We start from the raw sequence: 22,238 nt of genomic DNA, 5'->3' as shown, positions 1-22,238 counted from the left end.
CGCACTGACTTTGATGAAGGGGATGGGTCTCATAGATCATCCCTTTAGGATGTTTCTTTCTGGGGATTCTGAGGCAGAGAGGTGGCTGGTCTTTTGAAGCCCCTTTCCAAGAACATTTGGTGCTTCTTAAGGCTTTCATCATTGGATTAGCTATTTTCTTGGTGGTTCACCAAGTAAACAAAATGGTGGATTTGATTTCCTGTGGGCATGGAAGGATCCAGATGTGGTAGAGCTCATTTCCAAGAAGCCAGACATATGTCTAGTAGCACCCAAGGACCATGCACACTGGAGCAGGGGCACTCTGTTCAATGCTTGGTGGTGGCAGCAGCAGCCACTAAAAAGGAACTTGCTGAGGAAAGTCATCCTGTCCTTCCCCCTAACACGAGTCTAGGGCCTTGGACAGATTTGGGAAGCAAATCTATGCTTCAAGCAGCATTTGCTGTCCAGTCGCTGAATTGTTTGGCGCACATAAGATTTCATAGGGGCTTAAATAAGGAGTTCTCCAAGTCCTTTGCGGGATTCATGATTGTGGAGGGCAAGACTGTCTTTGCAGATTGCCACCATTCAGTAAATCTAAATCGAGACTATGCTTTTTACTTCCAGCGCTACAGAAGGTGTTTGTAAAGCCGCAGGTTCGGGCATCACTGTTCTGAGGCATACTTAGATGCATTCTTAAGACTTTGCTAAGCCTTAAAGGACAACCGCACACAGAGACTCAAAAAACATGTTTATTTCATCATGGTTTTGTGCTTTTTTACATTTTAACACCACTGTGCGACTATTTAGAGCTTTTTAGATATTTTTATACACGATTTCTGATTCTGACCACATGGGGTCTGGCATCTTGAAATAATTCTGACCGTTTAGTCTGCCTCTAAGTATCCCAGAATGGATTGTTTGTCTCCAAAAAATTGCATCAGATCTACCACGTTTTCCCTAAAGCTCCTGTCAGTCCACTGATTTTACAGGCATTCACTGCTGTGTTTTAGTCACCTACTTTTGGTTAAAATGTTATCCTTTTTCAATGACTACTTCAAACACAAGCAGTGCAAGTGCTACAGAACAGAATTGAAAAGTGCATTATGTGAAGTTGTTCAATCTCGCCGTTTGTTCTTTACACGTGGGTTCGGAGCTGATCTATTGGCTCCGAGTCGGCCGCTTTCTAAGCTCAAGGTCTTTGAGTAGCTTGAGGCACAAGCCCTATCCCATGATGCTCTCCTACCAACCCCAGATCTAGTTTGCCGCTGCAAAGGATCGCACGATCTTCGGTGGAAGCTCGGGCCAGTAACCCTTTTTTTCTTCTTAGAAGAATATATATTTACTTATTTAACTATCTGATATATGCGAGACTTTTAATATTTCTCGTAATTGTTGATGTTACGTTGTCTATCTCGCCTTCGTTTTTGCTGTTTGGGTTCGGAGCTGATCCTCGGCTCCGACTTGGCCGTCTTCTTTAGCTCGAGAGCCATTTACTGGCTCGAGGCTACCCCTTATCCCAGAATGCCTAGCGACAGCTTCTCAGATCTCGTTTGCCATTTCAGCTGCGAGATTGCTTTCCGTACTGGCTCAGGCTTAGTATAATCTTTTTGCTAGTATATATTGTTGTTTTTCTTGAAAGTTTGTCAGGTAATTGTCTATTTTGTGTATAGATAATATCCCTTTATCCTTTTTTTTTTGCGTTCTTGTGTATTTTAGCTTTGTTGGCCGTCGCTCCATAACTCTCAGGCCTTCTGTTCCCTTGAACTCGTTTAAATTAGAGAGTTCTTCCTCCCACCCCTCCAAGATAGCCGTTTAAGTAAGAGGCTTTCCTTTTCTTTAACTGTAAAAAAAAAAAAAAAAATATTTGTTCTTGTTTTTTATAGTATTCTCTCCACAGGATATGTGCCCATAGAATGGCGCACGGCAACGGTGGTCCCTCTACACAAAGGTGGGGCCACAACTGACCCTGGGAACTACCAACCAATAAGCCTGACCAGTCTGATCTGTAGGCTATGGAGCAAATCATTATGGAACTCATAAATGGAGAGATTGGGAACCTCCAGTCGCTGGACCCCACACAGTTCGGCTTAGTCAAGGGCAGATCATGCCTCCTGAACCTGGTGGTTTTCTTTGAGACAGTTACTCAGGTTATAGATAAAGGAAAGGAGGTACACACGGCTTACCTTGACCTTGCTAAAGCATTTGACACCATTCCCCATTCAGGTATTATTGATAAGCTCACCAGCCTGGGCATAAACCCTTATATCACAAGATGGATCACAGACTGGCTCTCAGGCAGATCCCATAAAGTAAGAGTAGCGGGATCTATGTCCGAATCCAGACCAGTAACGAGTGGTGTGCCTCAGGGCTCTGTCCTGGGGCCCTTCCTGTTTGGCATATACTTCTCAGAAGTACAGGCAAGCACGGAAGGGCTGTGGCTGACTAAGTTTGCAGACGACTGCAAACTGGGTGCTATAATAGAGTCTCCGGCCGACATGGAGATCCTCCAGAATGCCTAAATGAGACTAATGCATGGTGTCAAAGCCATGGTCTCAAGCTAAATGCAAAAAAAAATGCATAGTAATCCCGTTTGGAAAAAACGGAGAACCCGCAAACTACAACATAGGAGGTAGTCCCCTGAAATCTGAAGAAGAAATAAGGGATCTAGGGACCCAAGTCGATAGTCTGCTTTCCTTTGATAACCATGTTGCCAAAGTGGTTAGAAAATCCTTCTATGTGACCCATCTGATCACGAAAGGTTTCGCATCAAGATCTAAAGATGTAATGGTGCCCCTCTACTCTTCCCTCATCAGACCCATTATTGAGTACAATGCACCAATTGGAATGTACCTGGCTAGACATCTCCAGCAGCTGGAGAGACCACAGAGGTACCTAACTAAGAGGAGTACTGGCCTCAGACAGTTGCCCTATGCAGCACGATTGAAAAAGCTAAGACTGTTCTCTGTTGCATACCGCTTTCTCAGAGGCGATCTCTGTCTAACGTACAGAGCCATGTCCAAGCCAGAATTGTTGAACATGCTCCATCTTAGCAAAACCAAATCTACTCTAACTACATGCTGTAGGAATATAAACCTCAACACAACAATGAATAGAACGTGCTGGAGGGATAGATTCACTTCACAGAGACTTCCCTTACTATGGAATAGGGTCCCGATCTACATAAGACAGAGCCCCTCACTATCACTCTTCAAGAGGAACCTTGATGAATGGATGGGTAACAGAAAGTTGACACAGGGGATCACACCAACAGCACTACTCGATAGGGGCAAAGGGTACTAGCTTGCTAGTACAAGGGTCTAGGGAACTACTAAAGGGGCGGTGAATACCGCACAACATGGCTGGGCTAATATATGCCTTCGGGCAGATAGCCCAGTACCAACCTATGAACCTATTATTTGTTGTGTGGTTGCTGTTACTATAATATCTAAAGATACTAGGGTATCGGGCTTCAAAAAGTGTGACTCATGCTGTCAGAAAATGTCTCTGACAGATGGGCACACTAGTTGTGTTTATTGTTTGGGCACTGTTCACCTGTAGGACTCCTGTTCTATATGTCATGCTTTTAGTCCAGGGGTTCCAGCAGGAGCGCAAAAACAAATGAATCCTTCGGGGATTATTGAAGCCTCAAGATTCTCCGGCTAAAAGTTCTCAGCCAGCGAAATCCCCTATGTCTGTCAAGCTGTCGACTCCACCTTCGGAGCTGGCTCCTTTATTTAACCAACCAAGTATGTCGTTACCAGCTGGCACCGACAAGACAACTCCTTCGTCGCCTCCATCTGCTACTTCGGAGCCGTCTCGGAGCCATAAGAGACTGAGGTCGCCATCCTTGGAGTCCATCCACTCGGCTTCACAGTCACCTTTATTACAGAGTGAACGTAGCCATCATTCTTCCCACTCCTCTTGATCCTCTAGATTATCGGATCATGATGTAGAGGAGTAGTAAGTAGGTTGCTTAAGTCACAGGCACTGGCAAAAATTCTGTCCGGCCCACCTCAACAGGTATCTTCTCCAGCCGCTTCTATTTGTATTCCTCCTCCGACTACATTTAGCTCTGAGCTGGAGACCATGGATCCACAAGCAATAGAACTGTCGGCGCCGATCATTTCTCCTTCGGTCCTGACGTCTGCTCTGATTACCTCGGTTGTACCGTCTATTGAGGGATCTGGGCACCAAGGTTCTCTCGTCGGCTCCGAGGGGGGGTGGGTGGCATCGGACCCTTGTCCGACCCCGATGTTCATTGTGCATACAGCTGCAGTCATAACAGATGGGTTCTCCTGCCATCAGGCGGGTCCTCGGTTGGCCGTATTCCAAAGTCTAGGTCCGGTGTCTGTTGTCGCCACTTCTTCCCTGACGTCAGTGCGACAGGGGTATATAAGAACCAGCCAACACCATTTTCTTCAGTCTTTCTTGCCGCCCGTTGCCCGAAGCAGAAGCAATTCGCAAGTGCCGGTCAGCCAGCTCCTGAGATTACGAAAAATTTGGAAAACCGAAGTCGTCTTAAAAGCTAAGTACCCAGTTGGGGAAACTTTTCTTGCCTCAGACCGATGTCAGACAAAGTTAATAATTGTATTTCTTGTGGGAAGCAAATACCGCATAAGGATTTCCATTCCCTCTGTATACCTTGTTTAGGCCCAGACCACGACGTCTCGGTCTGTCACTGTTGGGCTACATTCAACAAACGCACTATTAAGCATCGGGCGGAGTTCGCCCAGCATTTTTTTGGGAAAGCATTTAACTATGCCATGTCGTCGGATACTCCGACACCGGTTTTGTCTAAAAACCGCAAATACAAGGACCGACACTCGAGGTCCGCGGCCTCTACCAACACCACGTCAAAGCCGACTACACGTGGTCCGGTTCTCAGTGAGGCACCTACGCAGGCCCTGATTACCGACGACACATCTTTGGCGGTGTCTCCTGTACCCGAGGTCGCAGGCTCCTTGGCCCACACCCCAACTACAGATACTGAAGCCACTCTTGGCATTGAAACGCAGAATGTGGACAGGTCCACCTCCACTCAAGGTGTCTTCAGACCTTCCTCTTCTTTCTTCATCAAGGCTTTCACCAAGTCTAAAGCAACCTTGCACCCTAAGAGACCAGTTACACAGGGCCCATCTCCAGGCCCCATGCCTAAGAAACAATTGCTTAAAATGGCTGAGGATTTAATTACCCTAATCAGAGGTTCTCAGCCACCTCTGGACAAAAGGCCCAGAGTGGAGGAAGATTCCCCCTCCTCTGATCAGGGCTCCATTATTTCAGAACACTCTGATGATCAGGAACAGTCTTGCTCCCCTTTTGGAGACTCTGATGCAGAGGAGTCTATCCCTTCTGTATCCCCCCCTGAGGATTTCTCATTTGGGGAAACTTTGCATACCTTAAGGGAACACTTCCACTGGGAAGGCCAGGATTATTCAGATTCCAAAATAAGGCTCAGGGAATTTCTTTTGTTACCCCAGCACAGGCCTCTGGCTATACCTCCTGTCTTGGACATCCTAGATGATGTTTACTCGGAGGCCTGCCTTAACCCGGATTCTCTACCTCCAGCTCCAGTTAAGCCTGACAGGTACTACAGGGTTCCTGACTCTCACCAATTTCTTTACAAAAGCCATGCTGCTGACCTAGAAACCATCTTACAGGGACCCAAGGGAGTTGAGGCTTCCATTGCCAAAAATCCATTGCCTTCCGAGAGATTCCAGATCCTTAGAAAGGTGGGGAAAAAAGGTATATACCTCGGCTACCTTAACCATGAGGGCCTTAAACTGTCAGTTTCATATGCTAAAATACCAACAGTTTCTGTTATCTCAATTGAAAAGTAAAATGTCACAACCTGAACAACCAGACTTGAAGGAGTTGCAGGATTTGATGCATAGTGCAGAACAAGTGGGTAAACATACCTTAGTGTGGTTTTGATGCTCTAGAGGCCTCATGTAGAGCTGCTGTTACAGGCTCAGTCATACGCAGGCATGCTTGGCTCAAGGAACAAACCTTGCCTGATCATGTCAAAGCTAAATTACTAGATGCCCCTCTTCAAAAGGATGTGCTATTTGGGGCAAATGCTGAGGAAGTATTACGGAAAATGGAGGAAAAAGCTAAATCAATGCAAACTGTGAAAGAATTTCTGCAGGTTCAACCCCCACGTTTTAGTAGAAATTGGCCTTCCAAAAACTGGTCCTTTCCTGCCACGGACAGACCCCAAAGAGGCAGATACAGGCACCCGAGGGGCAGAGGACAATCACAAGGATCGTACAGAGGCAGACAATGGCAAGCTCCTACACAAAGAGGTGGTGAGGACAACTCACAATCTTTCAGAAAGCAAACCCAATGACTTTCCCCTTTGCAGGCCAACCAGGTCTCAAATGGCAGCCCCCTTAGGAGGAAAGCTGGCACTATTCTCAAAAAATTGGCATGTTGTCACAAAGGACAAATGGATCCTGGACATTATAAACAGAGGCTACAAATTTCATTTTCATACCCTTCCAAAAATGAGAGGCATGCCTAAACTGCCACACAATCAAAGGGCAGAGCCACAAAAGCAAATTTCAGATCTTATAAACATGAAAGCTATTCAAGAGGTACCTACACACGAACAAGGTCAAGGTTTTTATTCCAGGCTATTTCTGGTGCCAAGGAAGGGAAAAAGATTGGAGACCTATTTTGGATCTTTCCATCCTAAACACATTCCTACTCGTACCAAAATTCAAGATGCTCACTCTGCAGCAACTTCTTCCCATGCTGGGCAAGGAGTCTTGGCTGGTAACATTGGACCTCAAGGAGGCATACCTGCATGTCCCAATCAGACAAAATTGCAGAAGATACCTCAGATTTCTTGCAGGTTCAACCCATTATCAATTCTCTGCATTGCCCCTTGGCTTATCTACTGCGCCCAGAGTATTCACGAAATGCCTGGCATCAGTAATTACCTACTGCAGACTTCAAGGGATACAAATATACCCTTATTTGGACGACTGCCTGATCCAAGCGGACAGCAAGCACATTCTTTTGAAACATCTGGCTTATGTAATAATGTTAATAAACACTCTGGGATACACAGTCAGCAAAGAGAAATCAAGGCTAATACCCTCTCGGAATATAATTTTCCTGGGTGCCAATTTGGGCACAAACACCCAGATGGCCTACCTCACGCCAGAGAAGCAGGGGCAACTAATTCAATATTTCAGAACACTGGCAAATTGCACCAGGCTGACTGCAAGGAAAATCCTGCAGGCTCTGGGATTCATGGCATCTTGCATCTTGCTAATCCCATGTGCAAAGCTGCATATGAGAAAACTACAATGGTACCTAAAAAACATATGGTCTCAACACAGCCACAGTTTGGAAACAATAATACCACTACTTTCATGTCTGCAAAAGGAATTTCTGTGGTGGGCTCAAGCATGTCAAACAAACACAGGTCTTCCATTCAGCAAGCCTCAAGCAAATCAAGTCATCACAACAGACGCCTTGGACTACGCCTGGGGGGCGCACATGACAGACCGGTGCATTCAGGGCAAATGGTCCCAAAAAGAAAAGCACCTTCACATCAATCAAAAAGAAATGCTAGCAGTAATAAATGCTATTATAGCTTTCAAGGACCTTCTCAAACCAGGTCAACTATTGATAAGAACGGACAACACCACAGTTATGTGGTACATAAACAAGCAGGGAGGAACACATTCCTATCCCGTATGCAGACTGGCCATATCACTTTGGAACATGGCCATGGACTTACAAATGGAACTACAAGCACAGTACTTGCCAGGCAAGGAAAACACGCTGGCAGACAACCTAAGCAGGAATATGACAGATTCACACGAATGGATGTTGCATCCAAAAGTTTTTACAGAAATAATCCAAGAATGGGGAAGGCCAGACATAGATCTCTTTGCCTCCCATAAAAATCATCAATTGACAAAATTCTACTCGAGGACCTTCCATCCAAAGGCCTGGAGAGTGGACGCTCTCTCTTTCAGTTGGACATCAATGACAGTTTATGCCTTCCCGCCTCTTCCTCTGCTGCCCAAAGTCCTATTGAAGACCAGAGCAGACAGACCAAAGATGATCCTCATTGCTCCGGACTGGCCAAGGCAACACTGGTACCCACTCCTGAGGAGCCTGACGCATTCCCCTCCATGGACCCTGCCTCTAATGCCGCCTCTTCTGACTCAGCACAGCTTCAAAACTCTTCACAGTCAGCTAAAAACACTCAATCTAGCCGCATGGAAGATTCCTTAGCATCACAGCAGGCCCTACTCTCCAAGGAGGTGCAGGATGTCATTTTGGAGGCCAGAAGGCCATCAACTAGAAAAGCTTACTCCGCAAAATGGAAACTTTTTGTGTCTGGAATGAGAAAAAGGGCCAGAACCCTGGAAAACTGAATTTACCTAAAATACTACAATATTTGGCTGAACTGCTAAGCAGTGGACTTTCGTTCTCCTCCATCAAAATCCATGCCTCAGCCATTTCTGCAGAATACAACACTGATCCTCCTTTATTCTCTCACCCTCTTTTAAGACAGTTCCTCAGAGGGGCTAAGAATTTAAGACCTCCAAGGAAACAACGAATACCTGCTTGGGATCTAAATTTCATTCTGGAAAAACTGACTTTGCCTCCTTTTGAGCCAGCTGCCTCATCAGATTTGCAATATTTGTTCTGGAAAACAGCTTTCCTTCTGGCTATCACTTCAGCTCATAGAGTTTCAGAACTACAGGCTCTCATGGCTGTCCAGACTTTTATCATCTTCCATCAGGACAGAGTTTCCTTACGAACCAACCCATCCTTTATGCCTAAAGTGGTATCCAGGGTGGCTTTAAATCAGGCCATACATATACCTACTTTTTATCCCAATCCTCAAAACAAAGGGGGGAGATTACTACATTCCTTGGACATCCACAGGCAACTGCGTTATTATTTGGACAGAACAAAACCTTTCAGAAAATCAGAGCAGCTCTTTGTGGCCTATGCGGTAGGAGCTCAAGGAAAGCCAATTTCCAAGCAGACAATCTCAAAATGGATAGCCCACTGCATACGCTTTTGCTATTCCTTTCATGGCAAAACTGTTCCTACAGGCATTAGAACTCATTCCACCAGGGCCACAGCCACCTCTGCAGCCTTCCTCAGAGGAGTTCCTACCAAGGATATTTTGGAAGCAGCCACTTGGAGTTCTGTGCATACCTTCTCCAAACACTACAACCTGCCATTATACTCCAAATCTAGAGCAGGCTTTGCCACTGCAGTCTTGCAGGGCATTTTGGCTCCTCCTAGTTCCACCTAGTGCCTACCACCCCTTTCTTAGCTTTGGGATTCTACCCATCTGTTAGGACTGCAGCTGTACTCACGATGAACATAGTACAGTTTTGTACCTACCATAAATGTAGATGTTCGAGTGCTAATACAGCTGCAGTCCAGGTTTCCCTCCCACCTTCCTCTCTAGGGGTATTCTTTTATGGTGTATTTGCTTGCAACTACTGTTTTTTGATTATATTGCATTGCATTACTTCATAATTTTATGTATTGCCTTGCTTCTGGGGGCACCTGACATCTGGGGCAAGAAAAACTGAAGAAAATGGCGTCGGCTGGTTCTTTTATACCCCTGTCGCACTGACGTCAGGGAAGAAGCGACGACAACCGACGCCGGACCTAGACTTTGGAATTCGGCCGACCGAGGACCCGCCTGATGGCAGGAGAACCCATCTGTTATGACTGCAGCTGTATTAGCACTCGAACATCTACATTTATGGTAGGTACAAAACTGTACTTTCTCCCCCTCGGAGCTTCAGCACAGGTGAGCTCGGCTCCAACATCGGCCTCGGAGCAGTCACCCTCGACGTGGAGAAAGACTCCTGTTTCTTCGGAGCTGGAGCTTTCTCTGCCTAGAGGTCGGGACGCCTTCAAGGTCATGCGGAGTGTGCTGTCCCCCGAGACATCTCTACTGCCAGCTCCTTCGGCTCCTACCCCCATGGTGTCTGTGCCAACCTCTACTCCTCCTCTAGACCCCAAGTGTAGGGAACCTATGCCCCAGGACACCCCATTGGGTGATCCTTCTTCTTCCCAAGCCTCCCCTGATCACTCGGAGGAGCCTCCCCGGAAGAAGTGCAAGAGGAAGCACATAGACTCCCCTGAGTCTGTCACTTCAGATTCAGCCATGGATGAATCGGAAGGGTCCCCAAGGTCTCCTTCTGAAGATGTTTCTTTTTGGACATCCTTGAAATGCTTAGGCAGAGGATGGACTGGACTTCCTTAGCCCCTACCGAGGACGACTCTGTATACCTGGACGCATTCAGTTCCCCGATCTTCCACCTCCTGGGTATCTCCTCCTTTTGATCCACTCATGTCTGTAGTGTTTCAAAACTCTCGGTCAGCTCCAGATTCTGTGGAACCTACTCCGAGGAGACGAAATAAATTTGACAGCCCCCCAGGACAAGCAATTCCTCTCCAAAGGTGTGCCCGTTGATGCCATGGTGGTAGCAGCAGCCATCAAGAAAGAGTTAGCAGAGACCTCTTCATCTGTTCATCCTCTGAACAGAGAGTCTTGGACAATGGGCAGATATGGAAAGCAAATCTTTCCTTCAGCGACCTTTTCAATGAGGTCCCTGAATAATCTATGCCATTTTACACATCTTCAAAGGGATCTCCTGAAAGAGCTTGGAGATACCCTTCAAGATCCTACAGCTGAGGGAGTACCAGCCAAAGTAGCTTTACAGCTTGCGACTCTTAATTCCATAGTTAACTCCTCCATTTGACTAATTTCATATGCAGCCGATGGAGCGAGCAGAGCCGCAGGGACAGGTGTGGCTCTCAGGAGACATGCTTGGATGTGGCTGTGTCAGTTTGCAGAACCCTTTCGAGCGTCCTTCACCAATACTCCCTTTGATGGCTCTTTTCTCTTTGGGCATCAGGTGAAAGACACATTGACCAGGTGTGAGCAGGAAGGCAAGACTCTCTCTCTCTCTCTCTCTCTCTCTCTCTGCCGTGGGAGTCAGTTTTTCCACTCCTTCCAGACCTTATCCCAAGGGTCAGAAGAGTGGAAAGATGTGGTTTCGAAAATCCCAGGGACCCTTGCCTGACACACGTGGTGATTTTTTCCCCCAGAGGCAGAGGGGGAAACAATAACAGACGCCGCCCTTGTGGCAGAGGGGGACCGCAAAACAGGGTGACTTTCTCTGCCAAACCCTTTTAGCATCCCTGAAGGGTTGCCCGACTGCTCACCTCTGGAGGCAGTCAGGGGAAGACTTTTGCTGTACCCAAAAGCCTGGCAAAATATAACAAGAGACAGGAACTACCCATGTCTCACAAGATCCTGATTACAGAAACATGCAAAAGGCACCTTTCTTGGTGGATGGTCTCCCCACTAGTAATTCAGGGCAGACCCTTCATACAGCCCACTCCTGTAGCCACAGTGACCACGGACGCCTCCCTGATAGGGTGGGGGGGGGTACTATCTAGGCAGGACGGTCCAAGGCACTTGGCAACCTCACGAGTACCATCTGCATATCAATGTCCTAGAATTGAGAGCGGTTCTCCTAGCGTTACAAAGTCTTCAAGACTCCATTGCAATCCAGTCTGACAACGTCAGTGGTGTTGTACATCAACAAACAGGGTGGGGCCAGGTCTTACCCCACGTATCGAGAAGCACTCAGACTGTGGCAATGGGCGATTTCCTCCCAACATTTTCTGATAGCATCGCATATCCCTGGGAAATCCAACGTTATAGCGGACAGGCTCAGCAGAGCTATCCTCATGCCTCATGAGTGGTCTCTGACTCAGGAAGTTGCGGATCATATCTTCCGCAAATTGGGACAGCCTTGGTGTGACCTATTTGCCACTCCTGTCAGCAACAAATGCAGCAGCTACTTCTCTCTTCTTCCTCTTCCAGGTCATATACCCAGAGATGCTCTAGTCCATAATTGGCCTCAGGGACTCCTTTACACTTTTCCCCTAATTCCAAGACTCACAGAAAGCAAAATCGTTGGGTTGCAAAATTATCCTCATTGCCCCATACTGGCCTCTACAAATATGACTCCTGTTCCTGTACCTCCACCTTCTGGATTAGCCGTGGATTCTGGACCCGGTTTCAGATCTTCTGATTCACAGATCAGGCGGGTTGCACCAATCCCTTCAAACTCTCCAGCTCACAGCTTGGTTGCTCCACTTCGAACCTTAGCCGGGTTTTCCAATATCTCCCCAGCAGTCCGTGATATTATTGTTTCCTTACACAAGTCTACTACGAGGAAAACGTATGCTAGTAAATGGAAATGGTTTTCTTACTGGGCTGAGACTAGGAATTTGGATCTTTTCTCAGCCCCAATCCATGAAATTTTTGAATTTCTAATGCAGCTTTTTCAGTCTGGTGCAGTTTCCGCCACCATTACAGTACAACTAGCTGCCATTTCTAATTTTCATATTGGTATGTTTAATTCCAGCATAATGTCTCATAAGCTCTGCAAAGCCTTTATGAAAGGAACATCTCTTCTTAGACCCCCAGTTAGAGATCCTCCCCCTCCTTGGGATCTCAATTTAGTTTTAGCCTCCTTAATTTTGCCTCCCTTTGAACCGGCCGCATCATGCTCTTTAAAATTTCTTTCTTGGAAGACACTTTTTCTGGTTGCTATCACTTCAGCTAGGCGTGTCTCAGAACTTCAAGCACTATGTGTTTGTCCTCCTTACCTGGTGTTTCACAAGGACAGAGTTTCCCTGAGGACCAATCCATCCTTTATTCCTAAAGTCTGCTCAGAGAACAATTTAAATCAATCCATAGATCTCTCAGTTTTCTTTCGTAATCACAGCAACAAGGCAGAATACAAGCTCCACCAATTGGATGTACACAGACAATTGCGTTTTTACCTCCATAGAACTAAGGAACTAAGAAAATCAGACCAGTTATTTCTTTCTTTTGCTTTCAACCATTTTCCAAAGTGACCTTATCCAGATGGTTATCTGATACTATTGCCTTTATTTATCAGTTACGAAATAAAGAGCTACCAGCTAAACCAAAAGGTAATTTTACTAGAGCACTAGCCACCTTTGTAACCTTTTAGTCTAGGTTGCCCATAGACTCAATGTGTGCAGCTGCCACTTGGGCAAACCCCCACACTTTTATCTCTCATTACAAGGTAGATATGGTCTCCACGAGCAGTGCTTCCTTTGGATCTACTGTTCTGAAGATTTTGTTCCAATAAGCCACCCGAGTTTTTAGGTGCTAGTGTCGCTGTCCCAAGCAGCAAGAATGAAGGCGCGATAGACAACTTAAAGAAGTTATGTACCTACCATAACGTTCCATGTTAGTTGTCTTCATCTCTCCTTCCTTCTTGCGTCCCTCCCTCCTTCCCCCTTCCTAGAGGATTTTGAAGAGTTCCCTTTTGTTTTCACTGGCTGAGCATCTTTTATTACTTCACATAAAAGATAAATCTATAACTCTTTCCTTGTTTAGGTGTATTGGACGTCCAGTTTTAGTAACTGGTTGCTCTATTAACGTCTAGTGCGCGCTATCACAAACGAGGTCTGGGTAGCTGTCGCTGGACATTCTGTGATAAGGGGTAGCCTCGAGCCAGTAAATAGCTCTCGAGCTATAGAAGATGGCTGAGTCGGAGCCGAGGATTGGCTCCAAACCCAAACAGCAAGAAGGAAGGCGAGATGAAGACAACTAACCTGGAATGTTATGGTAGGTGCACAACTTCTTTTTTCAGTGAGTTAACTGTATATTATTTTTTGTCTTTCTAATTCAGAGCGGTTGCTCCTAGGCCTTTAGCCTTTCTTTAGTTGCGTTTTATTTGACAGGGCACTGTCAAAATTAATTTCCTATCCCCTCCTTGTTCATAGGTGCTATTAGATTTGTTGTATCTGAACGTTTTTGTGACAAGACCTTGTATATAATTCTTGTAGTCAATTGCAGCTCAAGGATCTGAACTTTCTAGTAGTTCTTAGTGGATTATTGACATTATTGTTTATCAGGGATCTGATATTTGTGTGTTTTCTTTGGTATCATGTCTGAGAAACAAAAATCAGGATTTAAGAAGTGCGACTGTGGACAGAAGATGTCCATCACCGATAACCATGTTTCTTGTGTGTACTGCTTGGGTCCACTACATTTGCAAGAGGATTGCTCTATGTGCCATTCCTGCAGTGGCAGGATTTTGTTAGAAAGGCGAAGGAAATTGGTGGATAGAGGTCTGTTGAAGCCAGACTTTCAAGAAGCATTAGACAAGACTGACCAGACCTCAAAGTCCTCAAAGGGGTCGAAGTCTTCTAAGGTGTCATCGGAGCACAAGTCTTCTGCTCCGAGCACCTCTAGGAAGAGACTGTCGCCGGCTACGCAGCCTTCAGAGCTGTGCACTGAACTCTTACTTCGGAGCCAAATCACAGTGTTGTAGCCGGTGTCGGAAGTTTTAAAGTCCCCGATCCTTAGGTCGGTGGCTTCTTTGACTCCTTCGACCCATTCTTCCGGTACCCTTTCCGACATCGATATAGACCATGTGGTGCAGAGGGTTTTGGTGAACCCGGCCCTGGCCAAATTGCTTTCAGCTTCGACCCAACTGACTTACAAGCCTACACCCCCCCCCCGCCACGATTTCTTCTCCTCCGAGGCCAGTCGAGCCTTCAGAGCCTGAAAGAGGATCTGATAGTGGTGGAACCCTCTGAGCCGAAGCTTGTTCCAGTGCTCTCGGCCCCGTCGACCTTGACTACTTCGGTTCCGATCAGAGTGTCTCGGAGCAGCCACTCTCTCGCTGGTTCCGGGGGGGAGAGAGTCCAACAGATGCTTCAGTTCCAACTCTCCTTCTCGGGGCTTCGGTGCAGAAGAGCTTGGCTCGGTCCCCTGCTTCGGAGCCCATGGTCTCGGCCCCAGGGAAGTTGTCATCTTCTTCAGAACCGGCGGACTCCTTTGGTCGGGAAACCGGTGCCTTCGATGCCATGAGGCGGGTCATGTCTGCAAAGACCCTTTCGGATATTTTCTCTTACTCCCCTAAAGGGCCGCATTCCGTCCCTACACCGCAAGTCCCTACCAAGCGTCGAGACCCAGGGCCTCAGGTAACCCCATTGGGTGACCCCTGCTTGATGGAGACTTGTGTGCAAGAGGAGGCATTTGGATTCCTCTCAGGAATCCTTAACATCAGACACCGACTTAGAGGAATCAGAAGGGTCCCCACGGTCCTCCTCTGAGGATGTCTCATTTGCAGACATTCTGGAAATATTAAGGCAGAGGGGTAAGTGGCAGTCCCTTACCCCTACTGAGGATGAGTCGGTGCTCCTGAAGGCCTTTGGGTCTCAACCTTCCACCTCCTGGGTTACTCTGCCCTTTGACGAATTAATGGATTTGGTCGCTCGAAGGGCGTGGGAGTCTCCTGATTCCATGGAACCGGTCCCTCGGAGGCCCAACAAATTTTTCACCTCCCCTCAAGACAGGTCTTTTCTTATGAAAGGAGTCCTCATTGATGCCATGGTGGTGGCAGCGGCCACCAAGAAAGAGATGTCAGAAACCTCTTCTGTTCATCCTCCTAATAAAGACTCTAGGACAATGGACAGATATGGGAAATGCATCTTTAGTTCTGCAAAATTTGCAGTGAGATCGCTTAACTATTTAACCCACTTTTACCCATCTTCAACGAGATCTCCTCAAAGAGCTTGGAGATGCTCTTCAGGGCAAAACAGATGCTGTTTCTGAGAAAGTGACGGCACAGCTTAACACCCTTAATTCTATTGTGAACTCGTCCATGCGGCTCATTTCTTATGCAGCTGATGGATCAAGCCGGGCAGCAGGTTCAGCGATAGCTCTGCGGAGACCATCCTGGATGCACTTATGCTCCTTTGCGGAAGCCTTCAATTATTCCTTTAATACCCCATTCGATGGCCCTTCCTTGTTTGGGCCTAAAGTCAAGGAAACACTTACTAGGTGTGAGCAGGAAGGAAAGACTCTATCTGCCGTATGAGTCTGTTTTTCCACCCCCACTAGACCATACCCCAAAGAACAGAAAGGTGGAAAAATGTGATTCCGAAAGTCCCAAGGAGCTTTCCAGAACACACGTAGTGAACCCCCCTCCAGGGGCAGAGGAGGGGGGTATAATGGTAGACTCCTCCCAGGCAGCAGAGGGTGTCCGCAGAACCAGGGTGACAGTTCCTTGGCAAGCCCTACAAGCGCTCCTGAGAGGAGGCCCGACTGTCCTGCTCTGGAGGCAGTCGGGAGTCACTTAGCTTTATACCCAGACTCCTGGCTAGGAATTGCATCAGATTCTTGGGTAAAAAGCATAGTTACCAGAGGTTACATCATTCCCTTTTCAGAATCCCCTTCCATTCGTACAAGTATCCCAGACGTTCCACCCATTCTGCGGAATCTAGCAGCCATAGAAATTCAAAGGCTGCTAGAAAAAGAGTCATCCAGCCAGTCCCGGCGGACCAGATAGGATACAGAACTTACTCCAGGTTCTTTTTAGTTCCAAAGAAAACAGGGGACTAGAGGCCCATCTTAGACCTCAGCAAACTAAACACCTTTGTCAAAAAGGAAAAGTTCTGGATGGTCACGCTTCAGTCGATAATTCTGTGTCTCTAAACGGGCAATTGGATGTGCTCTGTAGATCTCAAGGATGCGTACTACCACATCAAAATGGCCAGGCCATCCAGAGATCACTTGCGTTTCCGGCTGGGGGCCAGTCACTACCAATTCCGAGCTCTGCCCTTTGGTCTCACCACAGTCCCCAGAGTGTTTACCAAATGTATGGCAGTGGTCACAGCTCACCTGAGACGTTTAGGATTCCGTGTGTTTCCATATCTGGACGACTGGCTCCTCACTGCCACCACCAGGCATCAACTGATTTCCGCCAGCTATTACAATATCAACCTGTGTTCCAGGTTGGGCATAACCTTAAATTTCGAGAAATCTGCTTTATTTCTGTCACAGCATATTTCCTTTATAGGAGCAGATCTAGGCACCACCACCACCATGGTCAGATTGCCTCAGAGTAATATCTTTACAAAGTCAGGTGTCCCATTTGTTAATGGAAAGGAAAGTTCTGGCATTCCAGGTTCTGAAGCTGTTAGGCACCATGGCAGCGACACTCATAGCGGTTCCTCTGGGACGAATGCACATGAGGATACTCCAATGGTTACTATTCACACAGTGGTCTTATCAACAGCTTCCAATGTCACACAAGATTCTTCTGACAAATGCTTGCAAAAAGGACCTTCTTTGGTGGTTGAACAGCCACCAAGTTACTGTAGGTCGCCCATTTGTACTTCCCCCTCCCACAGCCACAGTGACCATGGATGCTTCCCTGATAGAGTGGGGGGGACTGTTTCAGGGAAGAACTGTCCAAAGCACTTGGTCAGACATGGAATCTCATTTGCACATCAATGTCCTAGAGTTGAGAGCAGTGTTTCTAGAGTTGTAACACTTTCACGACTCTCTGCCTCGAGAGACGATTGCAATGCAGACAGACATGTCGGTAGTTTGGTACATCAACATGCAAGGGGGACCAAGTCTTACCCCTTATGCCGAGAGGCCCTGAGAATTCAGCAGTGGGCTGTATCCACGAGACGCTTTCAGATAGCTACGCACATACCCGGGTCATCCAATGTGATAGCGGACAAACTTAGCAGAGCCATTCTGTTGCCTCACGAGTGGTCCCTCAAAGAATGAGTGGCGGAAAGGATATTCCGCAGATGGGGCCAGCCTTGCTGCGACCTCTTTGCATCCCTGATGAATGCCAAATGCAGAAGCTACTTTGCCCTGTACCCTCCACTGGGGGACAGCCCAAGGGACTCACTCATACACAATTGGCCCTCGGGTCTCCTTTATGCCTTCCCTCCAATCCCGCTGATCCCCAGATTCTTACAGAAAGCCAGAAGCCTGGGAAGGACTGTTATTCTAATAGCCCCGTTTTGGCCTTGGCAGATATGGTTCCCCTTCCTACAGCAATACCAAGTGGAAGAACCTTGTGACTCATTCATCGGGAGTTCTTCATCCCTCTCTTGTTTCCCTCAAACTGACAGCTTAGCTGCTCCACTTCCCAAACCTAGCCAGGTCACATAATTTGTCTCCCATGGTTCAACATATTCTAGTTTCCTCTCACAAAGTCTCCACCAGGAAACTTTATAACAGCAAATGGAAGCGATTGGTTCATTGGGCTTCTCAGCATGGTATCGATCCCTAAGTCGCCCCTATTCATAGTATTCTGGCATTCTTGACTTCGCTCTTCCACAGTGGTGCGGCAGCTTCTACAATAAGTGTTCAATTGCTGTGTCTAACTTCCATGTGGGATGCAGTGGTTCTAACATTGTCCCACAGATTATGTAAAGCCTTTTTGAAAGGAACTCATCACCTTAGGCCACCTATCAGACATCCTGTTACTCCCTGGAATCTAAATTTGGCACTATCTCAACTCATTCTTCCCCCTTTTGAGCCTGCATCATCTTGTCCTTTGAAGTTCCTTTCTTGGAAGACAATTTTCCTGGTGGCTATTACTTAAGCGCATAGAGTTTCTGAACTACAAGCACTTTCTATCATTCCTCCATATCTAGTCTTTTACCCCCAACAGAGTGTCTTTAAGAACAAATCCAACCTTTCTCCCTAAGGTCTGCTCTGAGGCAAACTTGAACCAGTCTATTGACCTTCCTACTTTTTTCAGACATTATGCTAATAGATTGGAGTACATGTTACATAAGCTTGATGTTCACAGACAATTGAGGTTTTATTTGGGCAGAACAAAATAATTCAGGAAATCTGATCAACTGTTTGTTTCCTATGCAGACAGTAAGAAAGGTTTTTCGGTATCCAAAGTTGCATTGTCCAAATGGATTTCTGATTGTATAAAATTTGTATATTCTACAGCAAACAACCTTTAGAACGTGAAGTGAAAGCTCATTCTACCAGGGCTATTTCTACATCTTTAGCCCATGCAGTCCAATTAAATTTGGACACATTTGTGCAGCTGCTACTTGGTCCAAACCTCATACGTTTATCACTCATTACAAAGTGGATAGGGCTTCCTTTGGTTCCACCGTGCTCAGGAATGTACTCCCGTGAGCCTCCCAGGATTAGGGTGCTTGGGACGCTACCCACGTGTAAAGAACAAACGGCAAGATTGAACAACTTCACTTAAAGAAGTTATGTTCTTACCATAACGTTCCATGTGAGTTGTTCATTTCGCCTTTGTTCTTACACTCCCTCCGACCTCCAGGTTCCAGAGGAACGAGTATGACTGGTGGTCTGGTTGGTCTTGCTAGTGTCCTTCTTTCCAGTCAGATTATTGTTTAGCTGTTGTAAATAGTTATGTACTATATACATGTTGTAATTTGGTTGCTTAGTGTGTTTTTTTCTTGCTGGTTCAGCAAACTAGGTCTGGGGTTGGTAGGAGAGCATCATGGGATAGGGACTGTGCCTCGAGCTACTCAAAGATCTTGAGTTTGGAAAGCAGCCATCTCGGAGCCGATGGATCGGCTCCGAACCCACTTGTAAAGAACAAAGGCGAGATGAACAACTCACATGGAACGTTATGGTAAGAACATAACTTCTTTTTTATTGCTCTTTCTTTTTAGAAATGCTAACTTTATTTATTTTGTGAAGGCTGAAATTTAGTTATCTCCTCTCCCCCTTTACACCTACGTTCCCTAAACGTCAAAGAGCTAAGGGTAATTTGACCCATTATCTGCATGTGATTGACAGCTCGCAGCAGGTGACCAGACTAATGTTCTGTTTTCTTGTCAGCCTTTCCTTCCTTACAGTGGGAGATTTATTTTGTTTCACTCCTCCTGGCAAATTTAGAACCAAGCTCCATAGCACTGGGAATAATCACTGTTTTGCAAAGCATCAAACTATCAGTTTTTTCCTTCTTGTTTACAAATCTTGTTTGGTTAAATAGCTAACAAATGATGCACTGTAAACATGAAATATTTCAGACTTGCATGATAGCACCCACATGCTTTTTTTAAGTGGTAATTTTAAGAAAATTATGGTATTGCATACTTGTTGTAATCTGATGTAGTGTTGATTGATTGTGACAGACATCTGCTTCTTATGTAAAAACATGCAATTAATGTCTACGCATGGTCATTGCAAATTTATGCTCTTAGTTTTTGCAGCTGTTACTGTGCTTTTGTCTGTACTTAGTCGCATATTGGTAGGGCTCTTCAGAAAAGTGACATAGTTTGACATTTTTGCTAGGTTGAGTGGGCTGGGCAAGGCAGCTCTGACATCGCAATGTGGGAGGTCCACTGGCTCTTCTATACAGCATGCAGATCAGGTGGGAATTACATCACTTTGGGGGAGGAAATGTCCCAGTAGCTAGAGCAAGAGCTCTGGCAGATGTGACATCATCATTTCAGAGCCAGCTAGAGGTTTTTCAACTTGGTTTTCAAACAAAACAGTACGGAAAGGTAGGAAGCCTGACAGGGAAAACAGTTGAGTAGATTAGTTTTTAATGCTGCATGGGTGATTTTTCGCGGCTGTATCAACGAACAGGGACTAAAAGAGACAGCAGGTTGAGCAATCTTCTTTAATATCCCGTTGACCTTTAAGACATACTTCATCAATGCTCGTTTTAATGGCTCAACCCTTTTTGGACTCAAGGTTAAAATGTCTGCAGTAGGAATATGGTTTCCTACCCCTCAAAGGACTTTCTGTGGGAATCAGAGTGGGGTAGGAAGATTTTCGAAAATCACAAGTTTTTTTTCAGGACTCTTATGGAAATAGATCTCCCTGTAGCAGAGGGGAGAACTGTAATGGTAGATGTCACCACATTGTAGAGGAGGCCCTCAAAACCAAAGCTTCAGGGAGTCCATTTACCAAGAAGCCTTAGTGGTCCTGAGGGATTACCTGACTGCTGCACTTTGGTGTCGGTCGGGTGGTGTTTATCTCTTCACACAGGAGCCTGAATATCCATTACCAAAGATGTGTAGGTGCAGACAGTAATTACCAGAGGCTAATTCATTCACTTTTCCCATTCTTCCCCAGTAAAATGAAGGAAAGTTCCCATTGTGCTATCCCGCCAAAGAAAAGGTGCAGCCGTGGAAGTCAAGAAGCTGCTGATAGTAGTCATCCAGTAGGTCCCACCAGACCAGGCATTGTTCAGAGCTTCTTCAAGATTCTTTTTGTTGCCAAAGAAAAATGAGGACCTCAAACCTGTCTTTGTCCAAATCATCTAAATCTTTTTGGCAAATACTGTCACAGTATCAGATGGTCACTGTTCAATCCATACTTCCACTACTAAGGAAGGATGATTGTATGTGCTTGATAGTACACGTCCTGTAAATAGATGGTTCAGGAGATATCTTCAATTCTGTCTGGGAGCCAATCACTGTCAGTTCCAAGCCATGTCTTTGGTCTCACCATAGCCCCCCAGGTGTTCACCAAGTTTATGACAGTGGTTGCAGCTCACTTGAGATTGGTAGGATTTCGGGTGTTTCCCTTCCATGACATCTGGTTCCTTACAGCTCCCACCGGCTTGCCTGGTTAAAGCTTCCCCTGATTGGGCTGAACTAAAACTGGTGGGGTGTTTATCTTTTTTTTAATTTTTACATTGGCATGATCAGGGAGCTGAAACTCCATGTCTTTGTCTCAGTCCTACCTAGACGTGGGAGAGTATTTCATATGTTAATAGCCTGTTAAATATTTTTCCCTTAAAATGTCCTTTTTTTGGAAGGTACTTGTACAGATAACCTTTGTGTAAGTATGGCATTTCATTTTCTTGCTTTCCATAATGCTAAACTACAGTAACTTGAAATGGAAGAGTAATGAATTAGATGCGTTGCCTGTTATGCAACGTATTTATGTTGTTTTAATTCATTCATTCATTCATTCATTTTTTTCTTTAACTTCAGTAGGGCTCAGAGCCACATGAATCTTTCAGATTCAGTTGAGGAGCACTGCTTCATTAAGTGACGTACTCATACTAACACAGTTAGATGAATGATGATGATTATGCTGTTGAACAGAAAACCAGACTCTTGACTTTTATAGGTATTTTATTATGAAACATCTGCTACGTGGCTTTTTTTGCTCAATCCGTTAATGTTTTCCATGTCCTATCCAACAGATCATCTGTAGCTCCACCTCCTGGAAATGTGGTTGGGCAAGATGCTCCTTCTGTTTCTGCTGGAGTAGATTCTAGGGGCATTCTAGAAGAGCCCCTCCCATCAACAAGTGGTGAGGAAGAAGACCCCCTTGCTGGTAAGCTATTTATTTAATTCCTTTTATTTTCTTGTCAGACTTCATGAATCTCCACCCCCTTTGTAGATTGTTAGACTCTCCAGATAAT

General features: G+C 45.9%; 1 protein-coding gene across 1 annotated transcript in view; it reads left to right on the top strand.

Moving 5' to 3' along the window:
* Positions 1–22,238, top strand: part of HUWE1 (HECT, UBA and WWE domain containing E3 ubiquitin protein ligase 1) — a gene marked incomplete in the record, with an annotated part of 5,008,559 nt that overhangs the window by 4,194,340 nt on the left and 791,981 nt on the right. Inside the window, 1 exon segment of the mRNA XM_044079288.1 lies at positions 22,017–22,150. Within this exon segment, the coding sequence (XP_043935223.1) occupies positions 22,017–22,150 (134 nt within the window).

This window comes from Protopterus annectens, chromosome 8.part0, assembly GCF_019279795.1.
Source record: "Protopterus annectens isolate FY-2018-M chromosome 8.part0, PAN1.0, whole genome shotgun sequence".
Taxonomy (NCBI): domain Eukaryota; kingdom Metazoa; phylum Chordata; order Ceratodontiformes; family Protopteridae; genus Protopterus; species Protopterus annectens.
Note: the sequence above shows the minus strand (reverse complement) of the source record. Positions and strands in the feature narration are given on the sequence as shown.